This window comes from Oncorhynchus nerka, linkage group LG13 (genome assembly GCF_034236695.1).
Source record: "Oncorhynchus nerka isolate Pitt River linkage group LG13, Oner_Uvic_2.0, whole genome shotgun sequence".
Lineage (NCBI taxonomy): Eukaryota > Metazoa > Chordata > Actinopteri > Salmoniformes > Salmonidae > Oncorhynchus > Oncorhynchus nerka.
Genome location: NC_088408.1, coordinates 44,651,681 through 44,676,897, shown reverse-complemented (window position 1 = coordinate 44,676,897; position 25,217 = coordinate 44,651,681). Strand labels below are relative to the sequence as shown.

Below are 25,217 nucleotides of genomic sequence, written 5' to 3'. Positions count from 1 at the left end.
GACGAAACAAAAGAAAATGAAGCAAAGCAAAGGGAGATGGTAGAAGAGAGGAGGGAAGGCTTGCAGTTCTCTATTCTGTGCTGTGAGGTCCGATCGATATCTCAGTAATGAAGGTGATATTAGACGGGGTGCAGAGGGACCGGAGCAGGGTAGGTGGATGCAGGAGGCCAGGGTAGGTGAGGAGAGAGACTGGAGCTGATTCCCCATAGCAAACAATATCCTCACAGGACTCATCAGAGCCAACACCTGAGAACAACGCATTTAAGGCCAGATTACCCTCTCTAGTCTTTCTGAAATCAGGAAGAGCACACACACGCACACACAGAGATGTATACATGCTCACAGGCACACACACCCATGTTCGCATACACACACACATGCTCACACGCATATACTTGCATACACACCAATATGAACACGCACCCACGCACTTACACACACATACACACAAACATACTTGCACACACATACCACGATCAATCACGTTTCTTCCAAACATTCAGTGCTGTAACTGTGTTGCACAGCCATCTCCAACATGCTATGCCAAGCTTCTGTCACAGTCCTTCAGCCCTGCGCTGAATGTGTCTGTCATCAATAGGACAAGTCGTACAAGAAAAGAAGCCTCGCTAATCCGGAGTTAGAAAATGACAGCACTCGACATCACTTTGTTCTTTCAAGCGCAGTTTACCCACCAGCGCCTCCCCACCAGCTTACCCCCCAGTTTACCCACCAGCGCCTCCCCACCAGCTTACCCAACAGTTTACCCACCAGCGCCTCCCCACCAGCTTACCCCCCAGTTTACCCACCAGCGCCTCCCCACCAGCTTACCCAACAGTTTACCCACCAGCGCCTCCCCACCAGCTTACCCACCAGTTTACCCACCAGCGCCTCCCCACCCGTTTACTCACCAGCGCCTCCCCACCAGCTTATTCACCAATTTACCCACCAGTGTTTACCCACCAGCGCCTCCCCACCAGCGCCTCCCCACCAGCTTACCCACCAGCGCCTCCCCACCAGCTTACCCACCAGCGCCTCCCCACCAGCTTACCCACCAGTTTACCCACCAGCGCCTCCCCACCAGCTTACCCACCAGTGCCTCCCCACCTGCTTACACACCAGTTTACCCACCCGCTTACCTACCAGTGCCTCCCACCAGTTTACCCACCGGTTTACCCACCAGTGCCTCCCACCAGCTTATCCACCAGCTTACTCACCAGTGCCTCCCACCAGTTTACCCACCAGCTTACCCACCAGTGCCTCCCACCAGTTTACCCACCAGTGCCTCCCACCAGCTTACTCACCAGCTTACCCACCAGTTTACCCACCAGCTTACCCAACCGGTTTACGCACCAGTGCCTCCCACCAGCTTACTCACCAGTGCCTCCCACCAGCTTACCCACCAGCTTACCCACCAGTGCCTCCCACCAGCTTACTCACCAGCTTACCTACCAGTGCCTCCCACCAGTTTACCCACCAGTGCCTCCCACCAGATTACCCACCAGTTTACCCACCAGTGCCTCCCACCAGCTTACCCACCAGCTTACTAACCAGCTTACCTACCAGTGCCTCCCACCAGTTTACCCACCAGTGCCTCCCACCAGCTTACCCACCAGTGCCTCCCACTAGATTACCCACCAGTTTACTCACCAGTGCTTCCCCACCAGTTTACCCACCAGTGCCTCCCCAGCAGCTTACCCAGCAGCTTACCCACCAGTGCCTCCCACCAGCTTACCCACCAGTGCCTCCCACCAGTGCCTCCCCAACAGCTTACCCAGCAGCTTTCCCACCAGTGCCTCTCCACCAGTGCCTCCCCTCCAGCTTACCCACGAGTGCCTCCCCACCAGCTTACCTCCAACCAGCTTACCCACCAGTTTACCCACCAGCTTACCCACCAGCTTACCCACCAGTGCCTCCCCACCAGCTTACCCACCAGTGCCTCCCTCCAGCTTACCCACCAGTGCCTACCCACCAGTGCCTACCCGCCAGTGCCTACCCACCAGTGCCTCCCCACCAGTTTACCCACCAGCTTACCCACCAGCTTACCCACCAGTGCCTCCCCACCAGCTTACCCACCAGTGCCTCCCTCCAGCTTACCCACCAGCTTACCCACCAGTGCCTCCCACCAGTTTACCCACCAGTGCCTCCCACCAGCTTACCCACCAGTGCCTCCCACTAGATTACCCACCAGTGCCTCCCACTAGATTACCCACCAGTTTACTCACCAGTGCCTCCCCACCAGCTTACCCACCAGTGCCTCCCCAGCAGCTTACCCAGCAGCTTACCCACCAGTGCCTCCCACCAGCTTACCCACCAGTGCCTCCCACCAGTGCCTCCCCAACAGCTTACCCAGCAGCTTTCCCACCAGTGCCTCTCCACCAGTGCCTCCCCTCCAGCTTACCCACGAGTGCCTCCCCACCAGCTTACCTCCAACCAGCTTACCCACCAGTTTACCCACCAGCTTACCCACCAGCTTACCCACCAGTGCCTCCCCACCAGCTTACCCACCAGTGCCTCCCTCCAGCTTACCCACCAGTGCCTACCCACCAGTGCCTACCCGCCAGTGCCTACCCACCAGTGCCTCCCCACCAGTTTACCCACCAGGTTACCCACCAGCTTACCCACCAGTGCCTCCCCACCAGCTTACCCACCAGTGCCTCCCTCCAGCTTACCCACCAGTGCCTACCCACCAGTGCCTACCCGCCAGTGCCTACCCACCAGTGCCTCCCCACCAGCTTACCCACCAGCTGCCTACCCACCAGTGCCTACCCATCAGTGCCTACCCACCAGTGCCTCCCACCAGCTTACCCACCAGCACCTCCCACTGCCCTTACAAATCTACGACACAGGCAATTTGGGTCTGAATGGAGAAGACACAGGGATTGTCTTTGGTTGGTCACAGGGGAGGATAAGAGAGAGTGTGTGTATGTGTGTGTGTGTGTGTGTGTGTGTGTGTATGGGGGAGAGGAATGACACAGAGGTACACTCAAACTCAATCTGTTGCATTCTGAGTGGGCTCCTTATGGGAGAGTGCCATGTGCTTGGGACCAGGCCCTAACTAATCCAGCCAGGCAGACCCAGCACAGGGACACGGAAGGGTATTAGCATATGTGTGTTTGTGTGTCCCTCTCAATAGAAGGATCAAGGCGAGGATGGGCCCCCTTTCTCTTTGTCCTCCGGTGTTTCTCTCCTTAAACATGCGCCTCCTCCTGGCCGCTGTAGCTGTGGTGGTCTCCTCCGGCTCCACATGGAAACAGATGGTATCAAGGGTAATCAGGGGACATGCAATAGCGTCCCCTATGGGGATGATGTATACAGTGAGCTCCAAAAGTATTGAAATGAATGGTAAATAACGTATTGTGTCATTTGAAGTCACTTTTATTTTACTGTAAATACGAATAGAAAATGTTTCTAAACACCAACATCAATGTGGATTCTACCATGATTACGGATTGTCCTGAGTTAATTGAGAATAATGATGAGTGAGAAAGTTACAGACGCACAAATATCATACCCCCAAGATATGCTAACCTCTCACCATTACAATAACAGGGGAGGTTAGTATTCGTATGCAACTTTCTCACTCATCATTATTCACAATTCATTCACGGTGATCCGTAATCATTGTAGAATCCACACTAATGCAGAAGTGCTTAGAAACCTATTCTATTCTTATTTACAATAGAAGTGACTCCAAAATGACAACATTTATATTAGGCACATGATAATCTGGAACACAACCAAAACAAACAGCATTTGTAGAGTCATAAGCTTGATGTAGTCATTGCATGCTATGAATATGGTACCGAATACTTCACTTTTCACTACTTTAATACACATACAGTACCAGTCAAAAAATTGGACCCATCTACTCATTCAAGGATGTTTTTTCATTTTTTAAACTATTTTCTACATTGTAGAATAACAGTGAAGACATCAAAACTATGAAATAACATATGGAATCATGTACTAACCAAAAGTGTGTTAAACAAATCAAAATATATATTTATATTTTAGATTCTTCAAAGTAACCACTGTTTGTCTTGAGGACAGCTTTGCACACTCTTGGCTTGGTCTCAACCAGCTTCACTTGGAATGCATTTCCAACAGTCTTGAAGGAGTTCCCACATATGCTGAGCACTAGTTGGCTGCTTTTGCTTCACTCTGCAGTCCAACTCATCCCAAACCATCTCAATTGGGTTGAGGTCGGGGATTTTGGAGGCCAGGTCATCTGATGCAGCACTCCATCACTCTCCATCTTGGTCAAACAGCCTGGAGGTGTGTTGGGTCATTGTCCTGTTGAAAACAAACCAGAGGGGATGACGTATCGCTGCAGAATGCTGTGGTAGCCATGCTGATTAAGTGTGCCTTGAATTCTAAATAAATCACAGTGTCACCAGCAAAGCACCCTCACTCCTCTATGCTTCACGTTGGGAACCACACATGCAGAGCCCATCTGTTCATCTACTCGCCGTCTCACAAAGACAGGGTGAAAGGACAGATTTCCACTGGTCTAATGTCCAATGCTTGTGTTTCTTGGCCCAAGCAAGTCTCTTCTTATTATTTGTGTCCATTAGTAGTGGTTTCTTTGCAGCAATTCGACCATGAAGGCCTGATTCACGCAGTCTCCTCTGAAAAGTTGATGTAGATAGGTGTCTGTTACTTGAACTCTATGAAGCATGTATGTGGGCTGCAATTTCTGAGGCTGCTAACTCTAGTGAACGTATCCTCTGCAGCAGAGGTAACTCTGGGTCTTCCTTTCCTCTGGCGATCCTCATGAGAGCCAGTTTCATCACAACTGAATGACTCAAACAAATTAAGAAGGAAAGAAATTCAATTAACAAGGCACACCTGTTAATTGAAATGCATTCCAGGTGTCTACCTCATGAAGCTGGTTGAGAGAATGCAAAGAGTGGGCTCCCGAGTGGCGCAGCAGTCTAAGGCACTGCATCTCAATGCAAAAGACGTCACTACAGACACCGTGATTTGAATCCAGGCTGTATCACAACCGTCTGAGATTGGGAGTCCTATAGGGCAGCGCACAATTGGCCCAGCGTCATCCACGTTTGGCCAGTGTTGGCCGTCAATGTAAATAAGAATTTGTTCTTAACTCACTTGCCTAGTTAAATAAATAAAAAGTGTGCAAAGCTGTCATCAAGGCAAAGGGTGGCTACTTTAAAGAACCTAAAGAAATAAATATATTTTGATTTGTTTAACACATTTTTGGTTACTACAAGATTCCATATGTGTTATTTCATAGTTTTGATGTCTTATTCTACAATGTAGAAAATAGTACAACTAAAGAAATTCCCTTGAATGAGTAGGTGTGTCCAAACCTTTGACTGGTACAGTAAGTGAATTTGCCCAATTACTTTTGGTCACCTAAAATAGAGGTACTGTGCTGTAATTTCTATTACGGTTCACCCGATACGGATGAAAATACCATCAACTTAAAGCTGGCAGTCTGCACTTTAACCTCATAGTCACTGTACCATTTCAAATTCAAAGTACTGGAGTACAGAGTCAAAGCAACCAAAAATAGTCACTGTCCCAATACCTTTGGAGCTCACTGTATTTCTCTATGTGAATATACTGTATGAACATTTGTATTTATTATGGATCCCCATTAGCTGCTGCCAAGGCAGTTATACAATTTTAAAGGCATTACAATACATTCACAACAGATTTCACAACATATTAAGTGTGTGCCCTCAGGCCACCTCTACTACCACATCTACAACAGAATGTCCATGTATACGTGTTTGTATAGTGCATATGTTATCGTATGTGTGTATGCATGTGTCTGTGCCTGTGTTTGTGTCTCTTCACAGTTCCAGCTGTTCCAAAAGGTGTATTTATGTCTGTTTTTTTTATTACATTTCACTGCTTGCATGAGTTACTTGATGTGGAATAGAGTTCCATACAGTCATTGCTCTATGTAGTACTGTGTGCCTCTCATAGTCTGTTCTGGACTTGGGGACTGTGAAGAGACCTCTGGTGGAATGTCTTGCAGGGTATGCGTTGGTGTCCGAGCTGTGTGCTAGTAATTCAAACAGACAGCTCGGTGCATTCAACATGTCAATATCTCTGACAAATACAAGTACAGATGAAGTCAATCTCTCCTCCACTTTGAGCCAAGACAGATTGACATGCATATGATTAATGTTAGCTCTCTGTGTACATCCAAGAGCCAGCCGTACTGTCCTGCTCTCAGCCAATTGCAATTTTCCTAAGTCACTCTTTGTAGCACCTATCCACACAACTGAACAGTAGTCTACGTGCGACCAAACTACGGCCTGTAGGACCTGCCCTGTTGATAGTGCTGTTAAGAATGCAGAGCAGCGCTTTATTATGGACTGACTTCTCCCCATTTTAGCTACTGTTGTATCAATGTTTTGACAATGACCGTTTACAATCAAGGGTTACTCCAAGCAGTTTCATCACCTCAACTTCCTCAATTTCCACATTATTCATTACAAGATTTAGTTGAGGTTAAGGGTTTAGTAAAAATATTAGCCCAAATACAAGGCATTTAGTTTTTGAAATTTTTAGGACTAACATTTCTTGTCACCCATTCTGAAACTAACTGCTGCTCTTTGTAAAGTGATGCAGGCATTTCAGTCACTGTCGTAGCTGACATGTATAGTGTTGAGTCATATGCATACATAGCCACACTGCCTTTACTCAAAGCCAATGGCATGTCATTAGTAAAGATTGAAAAAAGTAAGGGGCCTGGACAGCTGCCCTGGGGAATTCCTGATTCTACCTGGATTATGTTGGAGAGGCTTCCGTTAATAAAGAACACCCTCTGTGTTCTGTTAGAGAGGGAACTCTTTATTATATACAGTGGGGCAAAAAAGTATTTAGTCAGCCACCAATTGTGCAAGATCTCCCACTTAAAAAGATGAGAGGCCTGTAATTTTCATCATATGTACACTTCAACTATAACAGACAAAATGAGAAAAAAAATCCAGAAAATCACATTGTAAGATTGTCAATGAATTTATTTGCAAATTATGATGGAAAATAAGTATTTGGTCACCTACAAACAAGCAAGATTTCTGGCTCTCACAGACCTGTAACATCTTCTACCAGTTAAAGCGAGGCGTCCCTCTCAGCTGAAACCGTGGCGCAGGCAATGCAAAAATATTCTTAGAAATATTTAACCTCCACACATTAACAAGTCCAATACCTAAAATGAAAGATAAACACCTTGTTCATCTACCCAGCATGTCAGATTTTCTAAATGTTTTACGGCGAAAACACAGCACATATTTATATTAGACCACCACCGAAACAAAGACAAGAGGCAGCCATTTTGTCCCAGAAAATATAAAATTATAAAAGCAGGATTAAAAAATAAATTATTCACTAACCTTTTGAAAATCTTCATCAGATGACAGTCATATGACATGTTACACAGTACATTCATGTTTTGTTCAATAATATGCATTTTATATCCATAAATCACGGTTTACATTGACGCCATGTTCATAAAATTATCAAAAATGTCCGGAGAAATTATGGAAAGCTACGCCAGATAACAGAAATACTCATCATAAACTTTGATTAAAGATACATGTTTTACATATAGTTAGAAAGATACACTGGTTCTGAATGCAACCGCTGTGTCAGATTTGTTTTTAACGTTACAGAATTAGTTGACTATGCAATAACCTGAGACGGCGCTCAGACGTAAGCAATATTTCTCCGCTATGTTGGAGTCAACAGAAATACAAAATTACAACATAAATATTCCCTTACCTTTGATGGTCTTTGATCAGACTGTAGTGGAAGGAGTCATACTTACCCAATACATCATTTTGTTTCAGTTCGTGTGTCCTTCTAGTAGCATCTGCTTCCACTTTCAGCTGAAATGCATCCAAAATGACTTCTGGTCCCGAACAGTTGCGCATCAAAACTTCAAAATTACATATTATATATCGACTAAACTGGTCAAACTAAGTGCAGAATCAAGCTTTAGGATGTTATAAACGTACAAAACAATTCTCAATTCAACCGGACAATCAAATTTCTTCAGGCAAGCTGGAACAGAGGAAGGTCTGTGTCCATTTCGCGCCCTAACGCAGATGTATTGTCTCGCGACATCCACTCTTTTGCCTCCCAAAGGTCAAAGCTCGCTGGATTTGCAAAATTAAACGCTCTACTGAATGAGGACATCTAGTGGAAGACATAGAAAGTGTCTCCAGATCCATAGCTGGTTGGGAAGGGTGGGGGCGATGACGTCAACGTTGCCCCAAGTTTCTGGCTTCCAAAACTAGTTTGGGAGATTGCCTGCCCTGTGAGTTCTGCTATACTTACAGACATAATTCAAATGGTTTTTAGAAGTTTTCTATCCAATAATAATTATTATATGCATATATTAGCAATTTTGGACATTTTCTTTTTCAGTTTACTATGGGCACGCAATTCATCCAAAGGGGGCAGTATTATGCCTAGCCTTAACACGTTGTTAAGAGGCTCCTCTGTCCTCCACTCGTTACCTGTATTAATGGCACCTGTTTGAAGTTGTTATCAGTATAAAAGACACCTGTCCACAACCTCAAACAGTCACACTCCAAACTCCACTATGGTCAAGACCAAAGAGCTGTCAAAGGACACCAGAAACAAAATTGTAGACCTGCACCAGGCTGGGAAGACTGAATCTGCAATAGGTAAGCAGCTTGGTTTGAAGAAATCAACTGTGGGAGCAATTATTAGGAAATGGAAGACATACAAGACCACTGATAATCTCCCTCGATCTGGGGCTCCAAGCAAGATCTCACCCCCTGGGGTCAAAATGATCACAAGAACGGTGAGCAAAAATCCAAGAACCACACGGGGGGACCTAGTGAATGACCTGCAGAGAGCTGGGACCAAAGTAACAAAGCCTACCATCAGTAACACACTACGCCACCAGGGACTCAAATTCTGCAGTGCCAGACGTGTCCCCCTGCTTAAGCCAGTACATGTCCAGGCCCATCTGAAGTTTGCTAGAGAGCATTTGGATGATCCAGGAGAAGATTGGGAGAATGTCATATGGCCAGATGAAACCAAAATATAACATTTTGGTAAAACCTCAACTCGTCGTGTTTGGAGGACAAAGAATGCTGAGTTGCATCCAAAGAACACCATACCTACTGTGAAGCATGGGGGTGGAAACATCATGCTTTGGGGCTGTTTTTCTGCAAAGGGACCAGGACGACTGATCCGTGTAAAGTAAAGAATGAATGGGGCCATGTATCGTGAGATTTTGAGTGAAAACCTCCTTCCATCAGCAAGGGCATTGAAGATGAAATGTGGCTGGGTCTTTCAGCATGACAATGATCCCAAACAAACCGCCCAGGCAACGAAGGAGTGGCTTCGTAAGAAGCATTTCAAGGTCCTGGAGTGGCCTAGCCAGTCTCCAGATCTCAACCCCATGGAAAATCGTTGGAGGGAGTTGAAAGTCTGTGTTGCCCAGCAACAGCCCCAAAACATTACTGAGGTCTGCATGGAGGAATAGGCCAAAATACCAGCAACAGTGTGTGAAAACCTTGTCAAACGTTTTCTGTATGTCTTCACCTCTGTCATTGTCAACAAAGGGTATATAACAAAGTATTGAGATAAACTTTTGTTATTGACCAAATACTTATTTTCCACCATAATTTGCAAATATATTCATTAAAAATCCTACAATGTGATTTTCTGGATTTGTTTTTCTCATTTTGTCTGTCATAGTTGAAGTATGATGACAATTACAGGCCTGTCATCTTTTTAAGTGGGAGAACTTGCACAATTGGTGGCTGACTAAATACTTTTTTCCCCCACGGTACATTGTTCCAGCAGCAGACTGATTGATAACGTCAAAAGCTGCAAAGAAGTCAAAACAGAAAACAAAACAGCCCCCCACAGTCTTTTTAAAATTCATTTATCTCAGCAAATCAGTCAATTGTGTAAGTGCTGTGCTGGTGAATGTCCTTTCCTATAAGCGTGCTGAAATGCTGTTGTAAATTTGTTCACTGTAAAAACGCATTGTATCTGGTCAATTTCTGGTCAAATTGTTTTACTAAGGGTTTGTAATAGACTGATTGGTCGGCTATTTGAACCAGTAAAAGGGGCTTTACTATTCTTAGGTAGACAAATGACATTTACTTCCCTCCAGGCCTGAGGGCACATACCTTCTAGTAGGCTTAAATTGAAGATGTGGCTATATCATTCACTCTTATCCTCAGTAATTTTCCATCCAAGTTGTCAGACCCCTGTGGTTTAAAATGTTTGGGAGCATCTTGTTGATGTCCTGATGCAGGTTTATAATGTTAGGGAGCAGCTTATTGATGTCCTGATTCAGGTTTATAATGTTTGGGAGCAGCTTATTGATGTCCTGATTCAGGTTTATAATGTTAGGGAGCAGCTTATTGATGTCCTGATGCAGGTTTATAATGTTTGGGAGCAGCTTATTGATGTCCTGATTCAGGTTTATAATGTTAGGGAGCAGCTTATTGATGTCCTGATGCAGGTTTATAATGTTTAGGAGCAGCTTATTGATGTCCTGGTGCAGGTTTATAATGTTAGGGAGCAGCTTATTGATGTCCTGATGCAGGTTTATAATGTTTTGGAGCAGCTTATTGATGTCCTGATGCAGGTTTATAATTTTAGGGAGCAGCTTATTGATGTCCTGATGCAGGTTTATAATGTTTAGGAGCAGCTTATTGATGTCCTGGTGCAGGTTTATAATGTTAGGGAGCAAATTACTGATGTCCTGATGCAGGTTTATACTGTTTGGTAGCAGCTTATTGATGTCCTGTACTCATGCTCCTGGATAGCACAACATTTTTATTCCAGGGACTGCGATATTTCTCACCATTGAACTGTCCAATACAACAGTCAGAGAAGGGACTGTCCAATCCTACCCCTCACACAATTCGTTGAATTCGGCTCCACGAGAAGCAGGATAGCTTAAGCCCGCTGCTCCCAGCGATAGGTCCAGACCTCCCACAGCAGGCAGTGCCCCATCAGATCCAGCGAGAAGGAAAGGAGCCGAACTCGAAGACGAAGCCACTGCTGGAGTCCGCGTGGTTGGAGTCAGTACAGCCTTCGCAGACAAAGGCAATCCCAGTGATGAAGGTGCAGGTAGATTGGGCACCAGTGCAGCGAAGCTGTACCTTATGTCAACCTGCACCGAATCCCTCCAAGTCACTTTCCACAACTTGTGACCAGTGCTGATTGGAACATTCTTCTTGCTGTTCTCCATCTATTTCATTACAGGATGGAGAGGATGGCATCCAGCCATAGGAGTTGAGAACGAGAAAGTTGTAATTAGTGTTTTCCCCATTAGTTCGCTAAGCACATCCACCTCATTCCTATAATCCTCCACTAAGCAAACAATTGCCGCATTGGAACTCCGGACTCAAGAGCATAATAAAAACAGCTTCTACCGCGCTGGAAACGTTTGTTAGCTATATTCCAGGTGAAGCGGGCTCCATTGCAACATAGCTAGCGATCTGGCTTTTGGTAGCAGGTGTTGACAGAAGTATCCAAATTGGTGAGTTCGGAAGTTTTCAGTGTTGAGTTGGTGTTCGCTGACAGCAGCTGGTGCGGTAAACACATGAAACACAAGAAGCACAATGAGGGGCTATACTGATCACAATTTGAAAACTCACTCACACAATCGAAATAAGCACTTTCCTTTAGCTAGTGCTATTGCGAGCAATGTACAAGTTCCCTTCGGTAGTCTGGGTTAGCAAAGACTGGCTCGGCTGTCTCAATGAATGTGGGTGTGGCTGTTAGTGTATCAGGTTTCAGTAGGGGTTAGTGGTGTGGAATTCATACATCATATATTCGGTTGTCCTTATACGTAGCTTAGCACCTCACCCTAATCAAGACTGGAGGCAGGAAATCTGTTTGTCCTCAAGTTCATTGACGGGGAAAGGTTGAAACTAATAAAAAGAGACAATAAATCACTCAAATTTCCTTAAAGCTGGAATCCTTAATGGTGAAACTGCTTCGTCCGTTTGCGAAATTAGACAAACAAAGAAGTTACTGTAAACACTGAACACTGTTTTTTTCCCCTTGGCCATCACTGCACGCTTGACAATAAAAAAAAATCCTGATGCGCGATGCTCCTCAGCTCTGTAAAAAATACATATATAACACTGGTGGTGGGGTGGCCAGTGGCGCTGTTTTCCACTACTGTAGATCCCATCTTTGAAGGTCAATTCCACCAAAATAGTCTATGCAAACGTTAACCCTTCCACTTTCGTTTCCAGAGTTTTCCCCGGTGTGTCTCGTCAGCGGAGGTACTTTTGGATAACCATTTACATATACATGTAAACGTTCTCACTGCCAACTACGTTTATTTTCAGCAAACTTAAAATGTGTAAATATTTGTATGAACATAAGATTCAACAACTGAGACAGACATGTGACTAACAGAAATGGAATAATGTGTCCCTGAACAAAGGGGGGGTGGGTCAAAATCAAAAGTAAGTCAGTATCTGGTGGCCACCAGCTGCATTAAGTACTGCAGTGCATCTCCTCCTCATGGACTGCACCAGATTTGCCAGTTCTTGCTGTGAGATTTTACCCCACACTTCCATCAAGACACCTGCAAGTTCCCGGACATTTCTGGGGTGAAAGGCCCTAGCCCTCACCCTCTGATCCAACAGGTCCCAGATGTGCTCAATGGGATTGCGATCCAGGCTCTTCACTGGCCATGGCAGAGCACTGACATTCCTGTCTTGCAGGAAATCATGCACAGAACGAGCAGTATGGCTGGTGGCATTGTCATGCTGGAGGGTCATGTCAGGATGAGCCTACAGGAAGGGCACCACATGAGGGAGGAGGATGTCTTCCCTGTAACGCACAGCATTGAGATTGCTTGCAATGATGACAAGCTTAGTCCGATGATTCTGTGACACACCGCCCCAGACCATGACGGACCCTCCACCTCAATCCCGCTCCAGAGTACAGGCCTCAGTGTAACGCTCATTCCTTTGAATATAAATGTGAATGTGATCATCAACCCTGGTGAGACAAAACCATCACTCGTCAGTGAAGAGCACATTTTACCTGTGCTGTCTGGTCCAGTGATGGTGGGTTTGTGCCCATAGGCAACGTTTTTGCCAGTGATATCTGGTGAGGACCTGCCATACAATAGGCCTACAAGCCCTCAGTCCAGCCTATCTCAGCCTATTGCGGACAGTCTTAGCACTGATGGAGGGATGGTGTGTTCCTGGTGTAACTTAGGCAGTTGTTGTTGCCATCCTGTACCTGACACGCAGGTGTGATGTTTGGGTGTACCGATCCCATGCAGGTGTTGTTACACATGGTCTGCCACTGCGAGGACGATCAGCTGTCCATCTTGTCTCCCTGTAGCGCTGTCTAAGGCATCTCACAGTTCGGACATTGCAATTTACTGCCTTGGCCACATCTGTAGTCCTCATGCCTCCTTGCAGCATGCCTAAGGCACATTCACGCAGATGAGCAGGTACCTGGGCATCTTTGTTTTGGTGTTTTTCAAAGTGAGTAGAAAGGCCTCTTTAGTGTCCTAAGTGTTCATAACCATGACCTTAATTGCCTACAGTCTGTAAGCCGTTAGTGTCTTAACGACCTTTCCACAGGTGCATGTTCATTAATTGTTTGTTTCATTGAACAAGCATGGGAACCAGTGTTTAAACCCTTTACAAATGAAGATCTGTGAAGTTTTGGGGATTTTTACAAATTGTCTTTGAAAGACAGGGTCCTGAAAAAGGGCCGTTTGTTTTTTGACGAGTTTATAATGTTTACACATATAACTACTCCAAAGCTGAATCTAGCTAGTCAGCCAGCATCATCCAGAGCTTAGTTACAGTAGCTAACTAGCATCACAGCCTTATTGCTAGCATCATAGACCGTATCTAACGTTGTGTAACAAAGCAAAAGGTCTATGTACTTAGCTTGTCATTTGAGTTGATACTAAGGGCTCGATTCAATTTGTATTACTGAAGAGTTACAGAATGCGCAATCAAAATTTTAAGGTAATTTCCGATTGAACAGACATTTACCATGAATGTAGTCTCCGCTAACGAGGGAACATTCCTTTTAAATTTGAATTTCAATCACACTTTAACACTGAACTTCCACACTTCGGATTGAATCCAGCTCTTACATTAGTTAACAAAATTATTGTTTGCTCCTGTGTATATTTGATTGGCTTTACTATCTAGAAAGTGTTTGTATTTATTTTTTACATTTATTTAACTAGGCAAGTCAGTTAAGAACAAATTCTTATTAACAATGACGGCCTACCAAAAGGCAAAAGGCCTCCTACGGTGGCGGGCGATTAAAAATAAAATAAATAAAAATAGGACAACACACACATCAAGACAAGAGAGACAACACAACACTACATAAAGAGGTTGACCTAAGACAAAAACATAGCAAGGCAGCAAAACATGACAACACAGGATGGTAGCAACACAACATGACAACAACATGGTAGCAACACAACATGGCAGCAGCACAACATGGTACAAACATTATTGGGAACTGACAACAGCACAAAGGGCAAGAAGGTAGAGACAACAATTCATCACGCAAAGCAGCCACAACTCTCAGTAAGAGTGTTCATGATTGAGTCTTTGAATGAAGAGATTGAGATAAAACTGTCCAGTTTGAGTGTTTATTGCATCTCGTTCAAGTTGCTTGCTGCAGAGAACTGAAAAGACGAGCGACCCAGGGATGTGTGTGCTTTGGTGACCTTTAACAGAATGTGACTGGGAGAACGGGGGTTGTATGTGGAGGATGAGGGCTGCAGTAGATATCTCAGATATGGGGGAGTGAGGCCTAAGAGGGTTTTATAAATACACATCAACAAGTGGGTCTTGCTACGGGTATACAGAGATGACCAGTTTACAGAGGAGTATAGTGCATTGATGTGTCCTATAAGGAGCATTGGTGGCAGTCTATAAACTACATCTCCGTAATCTAGCATGGGTAGGAAGGTCACCTGAATCAGGGTTAGTTTTGCAGCTGGGGTGAAAGAGGATCGATTACGATAGAGGAAACCAAGTCTAGATTTAAATTTAGCCTGCAGCTTTGATTTTTGCTGAGACAGTTCACCATGAGGCCAATTGTGACTTTGAAACAGTTACAGATTTTAATGGGTGTGATAGGAGAAAACTGAGGATGCATCAACAACATTGTAGTTACTCTACAATATTAACTACAATGCTAACATAAATGACAGCGTGAAAAGAAAGACTTGACAGAATAAAATATTCTAAAACATGCATCCTGTTTGCAACAAGGTACTAAAGTAAAACTGCTAAAAATGTGGCTTAGAAATTAACATGTCCTGAAGACAAAGCATTATGTTTGGAGCAAATTCAACACAACACGTCATTGAGTACCACTCTTCACATTTTCAAGAATGGTGGTGGCTGCATCATGTTATGGCAATGGTGTAAAGTACTTTAAAATAAATTTACTTTTTACTCCATATATTTTCTGACACCAAAAAGTACTTTTTACATTTTGAATGCTTAGCAGGACAGGAAAATGGTCTAATTCAAATACTTATCCATACTGCAACTGATTTGGCAGACTCACTAAAGACATGCTTCGTTTGTAAATTATGCCTGAGTTTTTGAGCGTGCCACTCTTCTCGGGAAAACATGTTTTAGTTTCTTTTAAATGGTGCCTTCTAGTTTGCTTACATTAAGGATTTGAAAAGATTACTTTAATTTTGATTCTTAAGTATATTTTAGCAATTACATATACTTTTGATACTTAAGTATATTTCAAAACAAATACTTTTACTCAAGTAGGATTTTACTGGGTGACTCACTTGAGTAATTTTATATTAAGATATCCGTACTTTTACTCAAGTATGACAATTGGGTACTTTCTCCACCACTTGGTTATGGGTATTCTTGTCATCGACAAGGCCTAGGATAAAAACAAATGGAATAGAGCTAAACACAGGCAAAATCCTAGATGAAAACCTGGTTCAGTCTGCTTTCCAGCAGACACTGGGAGACAGATTCACCTTTCAGCAGGACAAAAACCTAAAACACAAGGCTAAATATACACTGGAGTTGCTTACCAAGACAACATTGTATATTTCTGAGTGGCCTGGTTACAGTTTTGACTTATATCAGGTTGACAATCTAAGGCAAGACATTAAAATATCAGGACTAAGAATAAGACCCAGATGCAGACAGTTCGGATCACAGATGTTTATTAACAAAACAGGGGGCAGGCAAACAATAGGTCAAGGGCAGGCAGAGGTCGGTAATCCAGGGCAGAGTCAGTAAGGTACAGAACGGCAGGCAGGGTCAGGGCAGGCAGAGGTCGGTAATCCAGGGCAGAGTCAGTAAGGTACAGAACGGCAGGCAGGGTCAGGGCAGGCAGAGGTCGGTAATCCAGGGCAGAGTCAGTACGATACAGAACGGCAGGCAGGCTCAGGTCAGGCATAGGTCGGTAATCCAGGGCAGAGTCAGTACGATACAGAACGGCAGGCAGGCTCAGGGTCAGGGCAGGTAGAATGGTCAAAACCGGAAGAACTAGAAAACAGGGACTAGAAAGGAGAGGAGTAGGGGGAAAACACGCTGGTAGGCTTGATGAGACAAAAAGAACTGGTAACAGACAAACAGAAAACAAGTATGAATGCACAGGAGATAATGGGGAAAATGAGCGACACCTGGAGGGGGGTGGAGACAAACAAGACAGGTGAAACAGTTTAGGGTGTGACAGAAAATGATTCAGTAGTACATAAAGTTACAGTATTTCTTTTATAACATTTTTAATGACATCACAAAACAACATTAGTGCTCTCTAGATCTGATATTTCCCCACGTTCTGTGTTATAAACATTGTTCCAGTAGTTGCCCTTGAACGTGTTAGAGTTTCAGTGGGAAAAAAATATTCTGAGAGAAAAGCACATTCCTTTGATGAATTTGTGGAGGGAGAGCTGAATGTTCTATCCTTGATTTACTACAGGGCATGAGTTGTTAACCCCCACCAGTTCCCTCCTCCCCCCTCTGTGAGTGAGAAGGGGTCTGGTTGAAGTTATTCATTGCAAACCTGATCTGACCTATTTGGATCCTTACAGGACAGACATGACAAGGGGTACTTCACTTTGTGAAGGCACTGTGTATAATCACAGCATTCAGACAGGAACAGGAGTCATAATCCAGTTATAACACCGTTTATTATTTTCAAATATTTGTGTTATTGCTTGAATTCAGGCAAATTTGAACTGTTTTCAATGGCAATAGATTAGCACTTAACCCGGGATAAGTAGTGTATAGCTATCCAATGAATCAAGTATACAAAGCTAGTATGGTCTTGCATAAAAAACAAGTAGTTATATAGAATCAGCATGTAAACCAATAGAGGCATAGCTAGCTACAATGAAAATTATACCGTTGTCACGCCCTGATCTGTTTCACCTGACCCCCTCCAGGTGTCGCTTATTTCCCCCAGTGTATTTATCCCTGTCTCTCTGTGCCAGTTCGTCTTGTATGTTTCGTCAAGTCAACCAGCGTGTTTCCCCCGGTACTCCTTTTCTATTCCCTTTTGCTAGTCTTCCCGGTTTTGACCCCTGCCTGACTCTGGACTACTTTCCCACCTGCCTGATCATCCTGCCTGGCCTGACCTTGAATCTGCCTGCTCTTCGGTACCTATTGGACTCTGAACTGGTTTTGACATTTTGCCTGTACACAACCATTCTCTTGCCGACCCCTTTTTGGATTAATAAACATTGTAAGACTCCAACCATCTGCCTCCGGTGTCTGCATCTGGGTCTCGCCTTGTGCCTTGATAACCATGAAATTCAGAAGGTCTCTATTTTTTTTTATGGGTCCTCCTATGTAAAAAAAGAAATGATGGGCCCTATAGTAAAGACATGTCATTTAACTATATATTTTTAAAGTATATTTTCATTTGGAATGAACACAATGGATGCCCATCTACAGTGCCTTGCGAAAGTATTAGGCCCCCTTGAACTTTGCGACCTTTTGCCACATTTCAGGCTTCAAACATAAAGATATAAAACTGTATTTTTTGTGAAGAATCAACAACAAGTGGGACACAATCATGAAGTGGAACGAAATTTATTGGATATTTCAAACTTTTTTAACAAATCAAAAACTGAAAAATTGGGCCTGCAAAATTATTCAGCCCCCTTAAGTTAATACTTTGTAGCGCCACCTTTTGCTGCGATTACAGCTGTAAGTCGCTTGGGGTATGTCTCTATCAGTTTTGCACATCGAGAGACTGAATTTTTTTCCCATTCCTCCTTGCAAAACAGCTCGAGCTCAGTGAGATCTACTTTCGCAAGGCACTGTATCTACCTACCTCATCCCCATACTGGTATTTATTTATTTTGCACCCCAGTATCTCTACCTGCACATTCATCTTCTACCAATCTACCATTCCAGTGTTTAATTGCTGTATTGTAATTACTTCGCCACCATGGCCTATTTATTTCCTTAACTTACCTCATTTGCACTCACTGTATATAGACTTGTTGTTTTCTTTTGTTCTACTGTATTATTGACTGTTTTGTTTATTCCATGTGTAACTCTGTGTTGTTGTATGTGTCGAATTGCTACGCTTTATCTTGGCCAGGTCGCAGTTGCAAATGAAAACTTGTTCTCAACTAGCCTACCTGGTTAAAAATGAAAATAAATAAATAAAAATGTGTCTTGCTGACAAAAGGAACATTTTTGTAGAAAGAAAAATTGGGTCATCTAAAAAGGGGCTGATGAACAGCATTAGTACTATATCTCTTGACACAATGATGAAAATAATCATGGCCTCTAAACCTTCAAGCTGCATACTGGACCCTATTCCAACTAAACTACTGAAAGAGCTGCTTCCTGTGCTTGGCCCTCCTATGTTGAACATAATAAATGGCTCTCTATCCACCGGATGTGTACCAAACTCACTAAAAGTGGCAGTAATAAAGCCTCTCTTGAAAAAGCCAAACCTTGACCCAGAAAATATAAAAAACTATCGGCCTATATCGAATCTTCCATTCCTCTCAAAGATTTTAGAGAAGGCTGTTGCGCAGCAACTCACTGCCTTCCTGAAGACAAACAATGTATACGAAATGCTTCAGTCTGGTTTTAGACCCCATCATAGCACTGAGACGGCACTTGTGAAGGTGGTAAATTACATTTTAATGGCATCGGACCGAGGCTCTGCATCTGTCCTCGTGCTCCTAGACCTTAGTGCTGCTTTTGATACCATCGATCACCACATTCTTTTGGAGAGATTGGAAACCCAAATTGGTCTACACGGACATGTTCTGGCCTGGTTTAGATCTTATCTGTCTGAAAGATATCAGTTTGTCTCTGTGAATGGTTTGTCCTCTGACAAATCAACTGTAAATTCCGGTGTTCCTCAAGGTTCCGTTTTAGGACCACTATTGTTTTCACTATATATTTTACCTCTTGGGGGTGTTATTCGAAAACATAATGTAAACTTTCACTGCTATGCGGATGACACACAGCTGTACATTTCAATGAAACATGGTGAAGACCCAAAATTGCCCTCGCTAGAAGCATGTGTTTCAGACATAAGGAAGTGGATGGCTGCAAACTTTCTACTATTAAACTCGGACAAAACAGAGATGCTTGTTCTAGGTCCCAAGAAACAAAGAGATCTTCTGTTGAATCTGACAATTAATCTTAATGGTTGTACAGTCGTCTCAAATAAAACTGAAGGACCTCGGCGTTACTCTGGACCCTGATCTCTCTTTTGAAGAACATATCAAGACCATTTCGAGGACAGCTTTTTTCCATCTACGTAACATTGCAAAAATCAGAAACTTTCTGTCCAAAAATGATGCAGAAAAATTAATCCATGCTTTTGTCACTTCTAGGTTAGACTACTGTAATGCTCTATTTTCCGGCTCCGGATAAAGCACTAAATAAACTTCAGTTAGTGCTAAATATGGCTGCTAGAATCCTGACTAGAACCAAAAAATTTGATCATATTACTATTACAGTGCTAGCCTCTCTACACTGGCTTCCTGTCAAAGCAAGGGCTGATTTCAAGGTTTTACTGCTAACCTACAAAGCATTACATGGGCTTGCTCCTACCTATCTCTCTGATTTGGTCCTGCCGTACATACCTACACGTACGCTACAGTCACAAGACGCAGGCCTCCTAATTGTCCCTAGAATTTCTAAGCAAACAGCTGGAGGCAGGGCTTTCTCCTATAGAGAACGGTCTGCCTACCCATGTCAGAGACGCAAACTCGGTCTCAACCTTTAAGTCTTTACTGAAGACTCATCTCTTCAGTGGGTCATATGATTGAGTGTAGTCTGGCCCAGGAGTGGGAAGGTGAACGGAAAGGCTCTGGAGCAAGGCTCCGGTTCCCCTCTTTCCACTGGGATTCTCTGCCTCTAACCTTATTACAGGGGCTGAGTCACTGGCTTACTGGGGCTCTCTCATGCCGTCCCTGGAGGGGGTGCGTCACCTGAGTGGGTTGATTCACTGTTGTGGTCATCCTGTCTGGGGTGCCCCCCTTGGGTTGTGCCGTGGCGGAGATCTTTGTGGGCTATACTCAGCCTTGTCTCAGGATGGTAAGTTGGTGGTTGAAGATATCCCTCTAGTGGTGTGGGGGCTGTGCTTTGGCAAAGTGGGTGGGGTTATATACTTCCTGTTTGGCCCTGTCCGGGGGTGTCCTCGGATGGGGCCACAGTGTCTCCTGTCCCCTCCTGTCTCAGCCTCCAGTATTTATGCTGCAGTAGTTTATGTGTCGGGGGGCTGGTTATATCTGGAGTACTTCTCCTGTCCTATTCGGTGTCCTGTGTGAATCTAAGTGTGCGTTCTCTAATTCTCTCCTTCTCTCTTTCTTTCTCTCTCTCGGAGGACCTGAGCCCTAGGACCATGCCCCAGGACTACCTGACATGATGACTCCTTGCTGTCCCCAGTCCACCTGGCCATGCTGCTGTTCCAGTTTCAACTGACCTGAGCCCTAGGACCATGCCCCAGGACTACCTGACATGATGACTCCTTGCTGTCCCCAGTCCACCTGGCCATGCTGCTGCTCCAGTTTCAACTTCCACCTGACTGTGCTGCTGCTCCAGTTTCAACTGTTCTGCCTTATTATTATTCGACCATGCTGGTCATTTATGAACATTTGAACATCTTGGCCATGTTCTGTTATAATCTCCACCCGGCACAGCCAGAAGAGGACTGGCCACCCCACATAGCCTGGTTCCTCTCTAGGTTTTGGCCTTTCTAGGGAGTTTTTCCTAGCCACCGTGCTTCTACACCTGCATTGCTTGCTGTTTGGGGTTTTACGCTCGGTTTCTGTACAGCACTTTGAGATATCAGCTGATGTACGAAGGGCTATATAAATAAATTTGATTTGATTTGATTCATTGTCCCGGGATGTCAAGTGCAGTCATATGGAAAATAATTGTTTAAACCATGAAACAGAGGTGGTGGTGTTTGTTTAAATAATGCTAATTTAACCATTCTCCCATTTGCTTAAAATGTTATTGGTACGGCTACAGTGGTATCTAAAAAAATAAAAATAAAAGCTCATTCCAGATTAGAGACCTCCAAAATTTGACTTTGTTGCATTTAGTGAGACTCATGTCTCATTCAGGGGTTCTGAGACACCCTTTAACCCCTGTAATTCTCACTCTGGCTAGCTAGCATGTTTAATCATGTTATCAATCTTTACAAAGTTATCGCGTTATTTATCAAAGTTCACCAAAGTAAGCATCCACAGCATCAAGTAAGTAGTTAAAGAATGTTACATGCCAACATTGTTATCAAAGGCATAGGATGCTTGAAGATTGATGCAGATTGTATGCAGAAGCCATAGAAAGACGTCGCACCATTGTTTCTGTCCCATTATGGCATCTGTGAGAGCATGGGAAGAGCCATTGAGGCCATCTCTATTTTGATATGGTACAATTCTCTTCTTCTACTACTTCTATGAGTTGGTAAACAAACTGAAAGGGTGCATACTGCCACCTATTGTGTGCAGTTATGGAATGTTTGCTCACAAGTATAATAAATGGCTGATCCCTTCTGATGACCCGGATGGAATCAATTCCTTGACCCATAGGAAATCCCACCCAGTTGACTACTTCAAAATGGTGAAAGTCCTCAATGGCGCTGCCCATGCTAAGAGTCCTTTATCTATCTCTATCGCAGAATCTAACATGATGTTCTTCTATTAGAGAAATCAACTTCATGTTTACTGAGGTCACATGACAGGTAAATGTCGAGGTCACAAAAGGAAGAAACTGCTTATTGAATACCACCAGCAGGAGATGAAACACACCCAAATGAATACTACCTCTGCTGGAACTGCCTGTGTACCATACAAACTACTTAGGATACATTTGAACACATGATGATTCACTTTAATTAGACAAATGTCATATTATAATGTAAATTGCCTGTATTTTTGTGGAATGTAAATTGTGAATGCAGACCACACTTTTCTTGCCTACTTCATGCCTGGCACAGGGACTTGGAATGTATGTCCCATTTACATTTACGTCATTTAGCAGACGCTCTTATCCAGAGCGACTTACAAATTGGTGCTTTCACCTTATGACATCCAGTGGAACAGCCACTTTACAATAGTGCATCTAGGTCTTTTAAGGGGGAGAAGGATTACTTTATCCTATCCTAGGTATTCCTTAAAGAGGTGGGGTTTCAGGTGTCTCCGGAAGGTGGTGATTGACTCCGCTGTCCAGGCGTCGTGAGGGAGTTTGTTCCACCATTGGGGGCCAGAGCAGCGAACAGTTTTGACTGGGCTGAGCGGGAACTGTACTTCCTCAGTGGTAGGGAGGCGAGCAGGCCAGAGGTGGATGAACGCAGTGCCCTTGTTTGGGTGTAGGGCCTGATCAGAGCCTGGAGGTACTGAGGTGCCGTTCCCCTCACAGCTCCGTAGGCAAGCACCATGGTCTTGTAGCGGATGCGAGCTTCAACTGGAAGCCAGTGGAGAGAGCGGAGGAGCGGGGTGACGTGAGAGAACTTGGGAAGGTTGAACACCAGACGGGCTGCGGCGTTCTGGATGAGTTGTAGGGGTTTAATGGCACAGGCAGGGAGCCCAGCCAACAGCGAGTTGCAGTAATCCAGACGGGAGATGACAAGTGCCTGGATTAGGACCTGCGCCGCTTCCTGTGTGAGGCAGGGTCGTACTCTGCGGATGTTGTAGAGCATGAACCTACAGGAACGGGCCACCGCCTTGATGTTATTTGAGAACGACAGGGTGTTGTCAGGATCACGCCAAGGTTCTTAGCGCTCTGGGACGAGGACACAATGGAGTTGTCAACCGTGATGGCGAGATCATGGAACGGGCAGTCCTTCCCCGGGAGGAAGAGCAGCTCCGTCTTGCCGAGGTTCAGCTTGAGGTGATGATCCGTCATCCACACTGATATGTCTGCCAGACATGCAGAGATGCGATTCGCCACCTGGTCGTCAGAAGGGGGAAAGGAGAAGATTAATTGTGTGTCGTCTGCATAGCAATGATAGGAGAGACCATGTGAGGTTATGACAGAGCCAAGTGACTTGGTGTATAGCGAGAATAGGAGAGGGCCAAGAACAGAGCCCTGGGGGACACCAGTGGTGAGAGCACGTGGTGAGGAGACGGATTCTCGCCACGCCACCTGGTAGGAGCGACCTGTCAGGTAGGACGCAATCCAGCGTGGGCCGCGCCGGAGATGCCCAACTCGGAGAGGGTGGAGAGGAGGATCTGATGGTTCACAGTATCGAAGGCAGCCGATAGGTCTAGAAGGATGAGAGCAGAGGAGAGAGAGTTAGCTTTAGCAGTGCGGAGCGCCTCCGTGATACAGAGAAGAGCAGTCTCAGTTGAATGACTAGTCTTGAAACCTGACTGATTTGGATCAAGAAGGTCATTCTGAGAGAGATAGCGGGAGAGCTGGCCAAGGACGGCACGTTCAAGAGTTTTGGAGAGAAAAGAAAGAAGGGATACTGGTCTGTAGTTGTTGACATCGGAGGGATCGAGTGTAGGTTTTTTCAGAAGGGGTGCAACTCTCGCTCTCTTGAAGACGGGAGGGACGTAGCCAGCGGTCAGGGATGAGTTGATGAGCGAGGTGAGGTAAGGGAGAAGGTCACCGGAGATGGTCTGGAGAAGAGAGGAGGGGATAGGGTCAAGCGGGCAGGTTGTTGGGCGGCCGGCCGTCACAAGACGCGAGATGTCATCTGGAGAGAGAGGGAGAAAGAGGTCAGAGCACAGGGTAGGGCAGTGTGAGCAGAACCAGCGGTGTCGTTTGACTTAGCAAACGAGGATCGGATGTCGTCGACCTTCTTTTCAAAATGGTTGACGAAGTCATCTGCAGAGAGGGAGGAGGGGGGGAGGGGGAGGAGGATTCAAGAGGGAGGAGAAGGTGGCATAGAGCTTCCTAGGGTTAGAGGCAGATGCTTGGAATTTAGAGTGGTAGAAAGTGGCTTTAGCAGCAGAGACAGAGGAGGAAAATGTAGAGAGGAGGGAGTGAAAGGATGCCAGGTCCGCAGGGAGGCGAGTTTTCCTCCATTTCCGCTCGGCTGCCCGGAGCCCTGTTCCCCACCACTGAGCCCTGTCCCCCACCACTGTTCAGAGATTTCAGTGAGCTGATGAAGATCTGATCTACTAGTAGATATAAGCCATGCTATGGTAATGATATGCTAATCACAGTTAACACCATCACAGGGTCCGACACTCCTATATTAAAGCAGCCCTCGCATATTCACATTACAATTAGCATAAATCAGGCTCACCGTGCTTTTATAATTACTGTTTTCACTTGAATATTAATGATATGGTGATTAGAGCTATCAGAATATGAATGATGTTGTTGGTTCAGTTGTCGCTAATAACACAGCACTAGAATGAATTAAGCTACATCTAGCGACGATATGTTTCCTTTCAAAAAAATGTATCTAATATGTGCCAAATTAAGTTGAATGAAAATAAATAATGAATGTTGTCAGTCTGAAGTGATAAATAACAGATTCCCGCAGCGATCACATACACATTTTCAAGTATTTGTACAGTTGAAGTCGGAGGTTTATATACACCTCAGCCGAAACACATTTAAAAACTCAGTTTTTCACAATTCCTGACATTTAATCCTGGTAAAAATTCCCTCTTTTAGGTCAGTTAGGATCACCACTTTATTTTAAGAATGTGAAATGTCAGAATAAAAAAGTAGAGAGAATTACTTATTTCAGCTTTTATTTCTTTCATCACATTCCCAGTGGGTCAGAAGTTT

The 25,217-nt window shown here is 44.6% G+C and overlaps 1 protein-coding gene across 1 annotated transcript; it reads left to right on the top strand.

The window, feature by feature from the left end:
* The first annotated feature begins 644 nt into the window (after window positions 1-644).
* LOC115140430 (uncharacterized) lies at window positions 645-11,271 on the top strand. The gene is made up of 4 exons (XM_065026979.1): window positions 645-1,513; window positions 1,665-2,846; window positions 3,134-3,266; window positions 11,245-11,271. The coding sequence occupies exons 1-4, from the start codon at window positions 645-647 to the stop codon at window positions 11,269-11,271; spliced, it is 2,211 nt and encodes a 736-aa protein (XP_064883051.1).
* The last annotated feature ends 13,946 nt before the right edge of the window (window positions 11,272-25,217 follow it).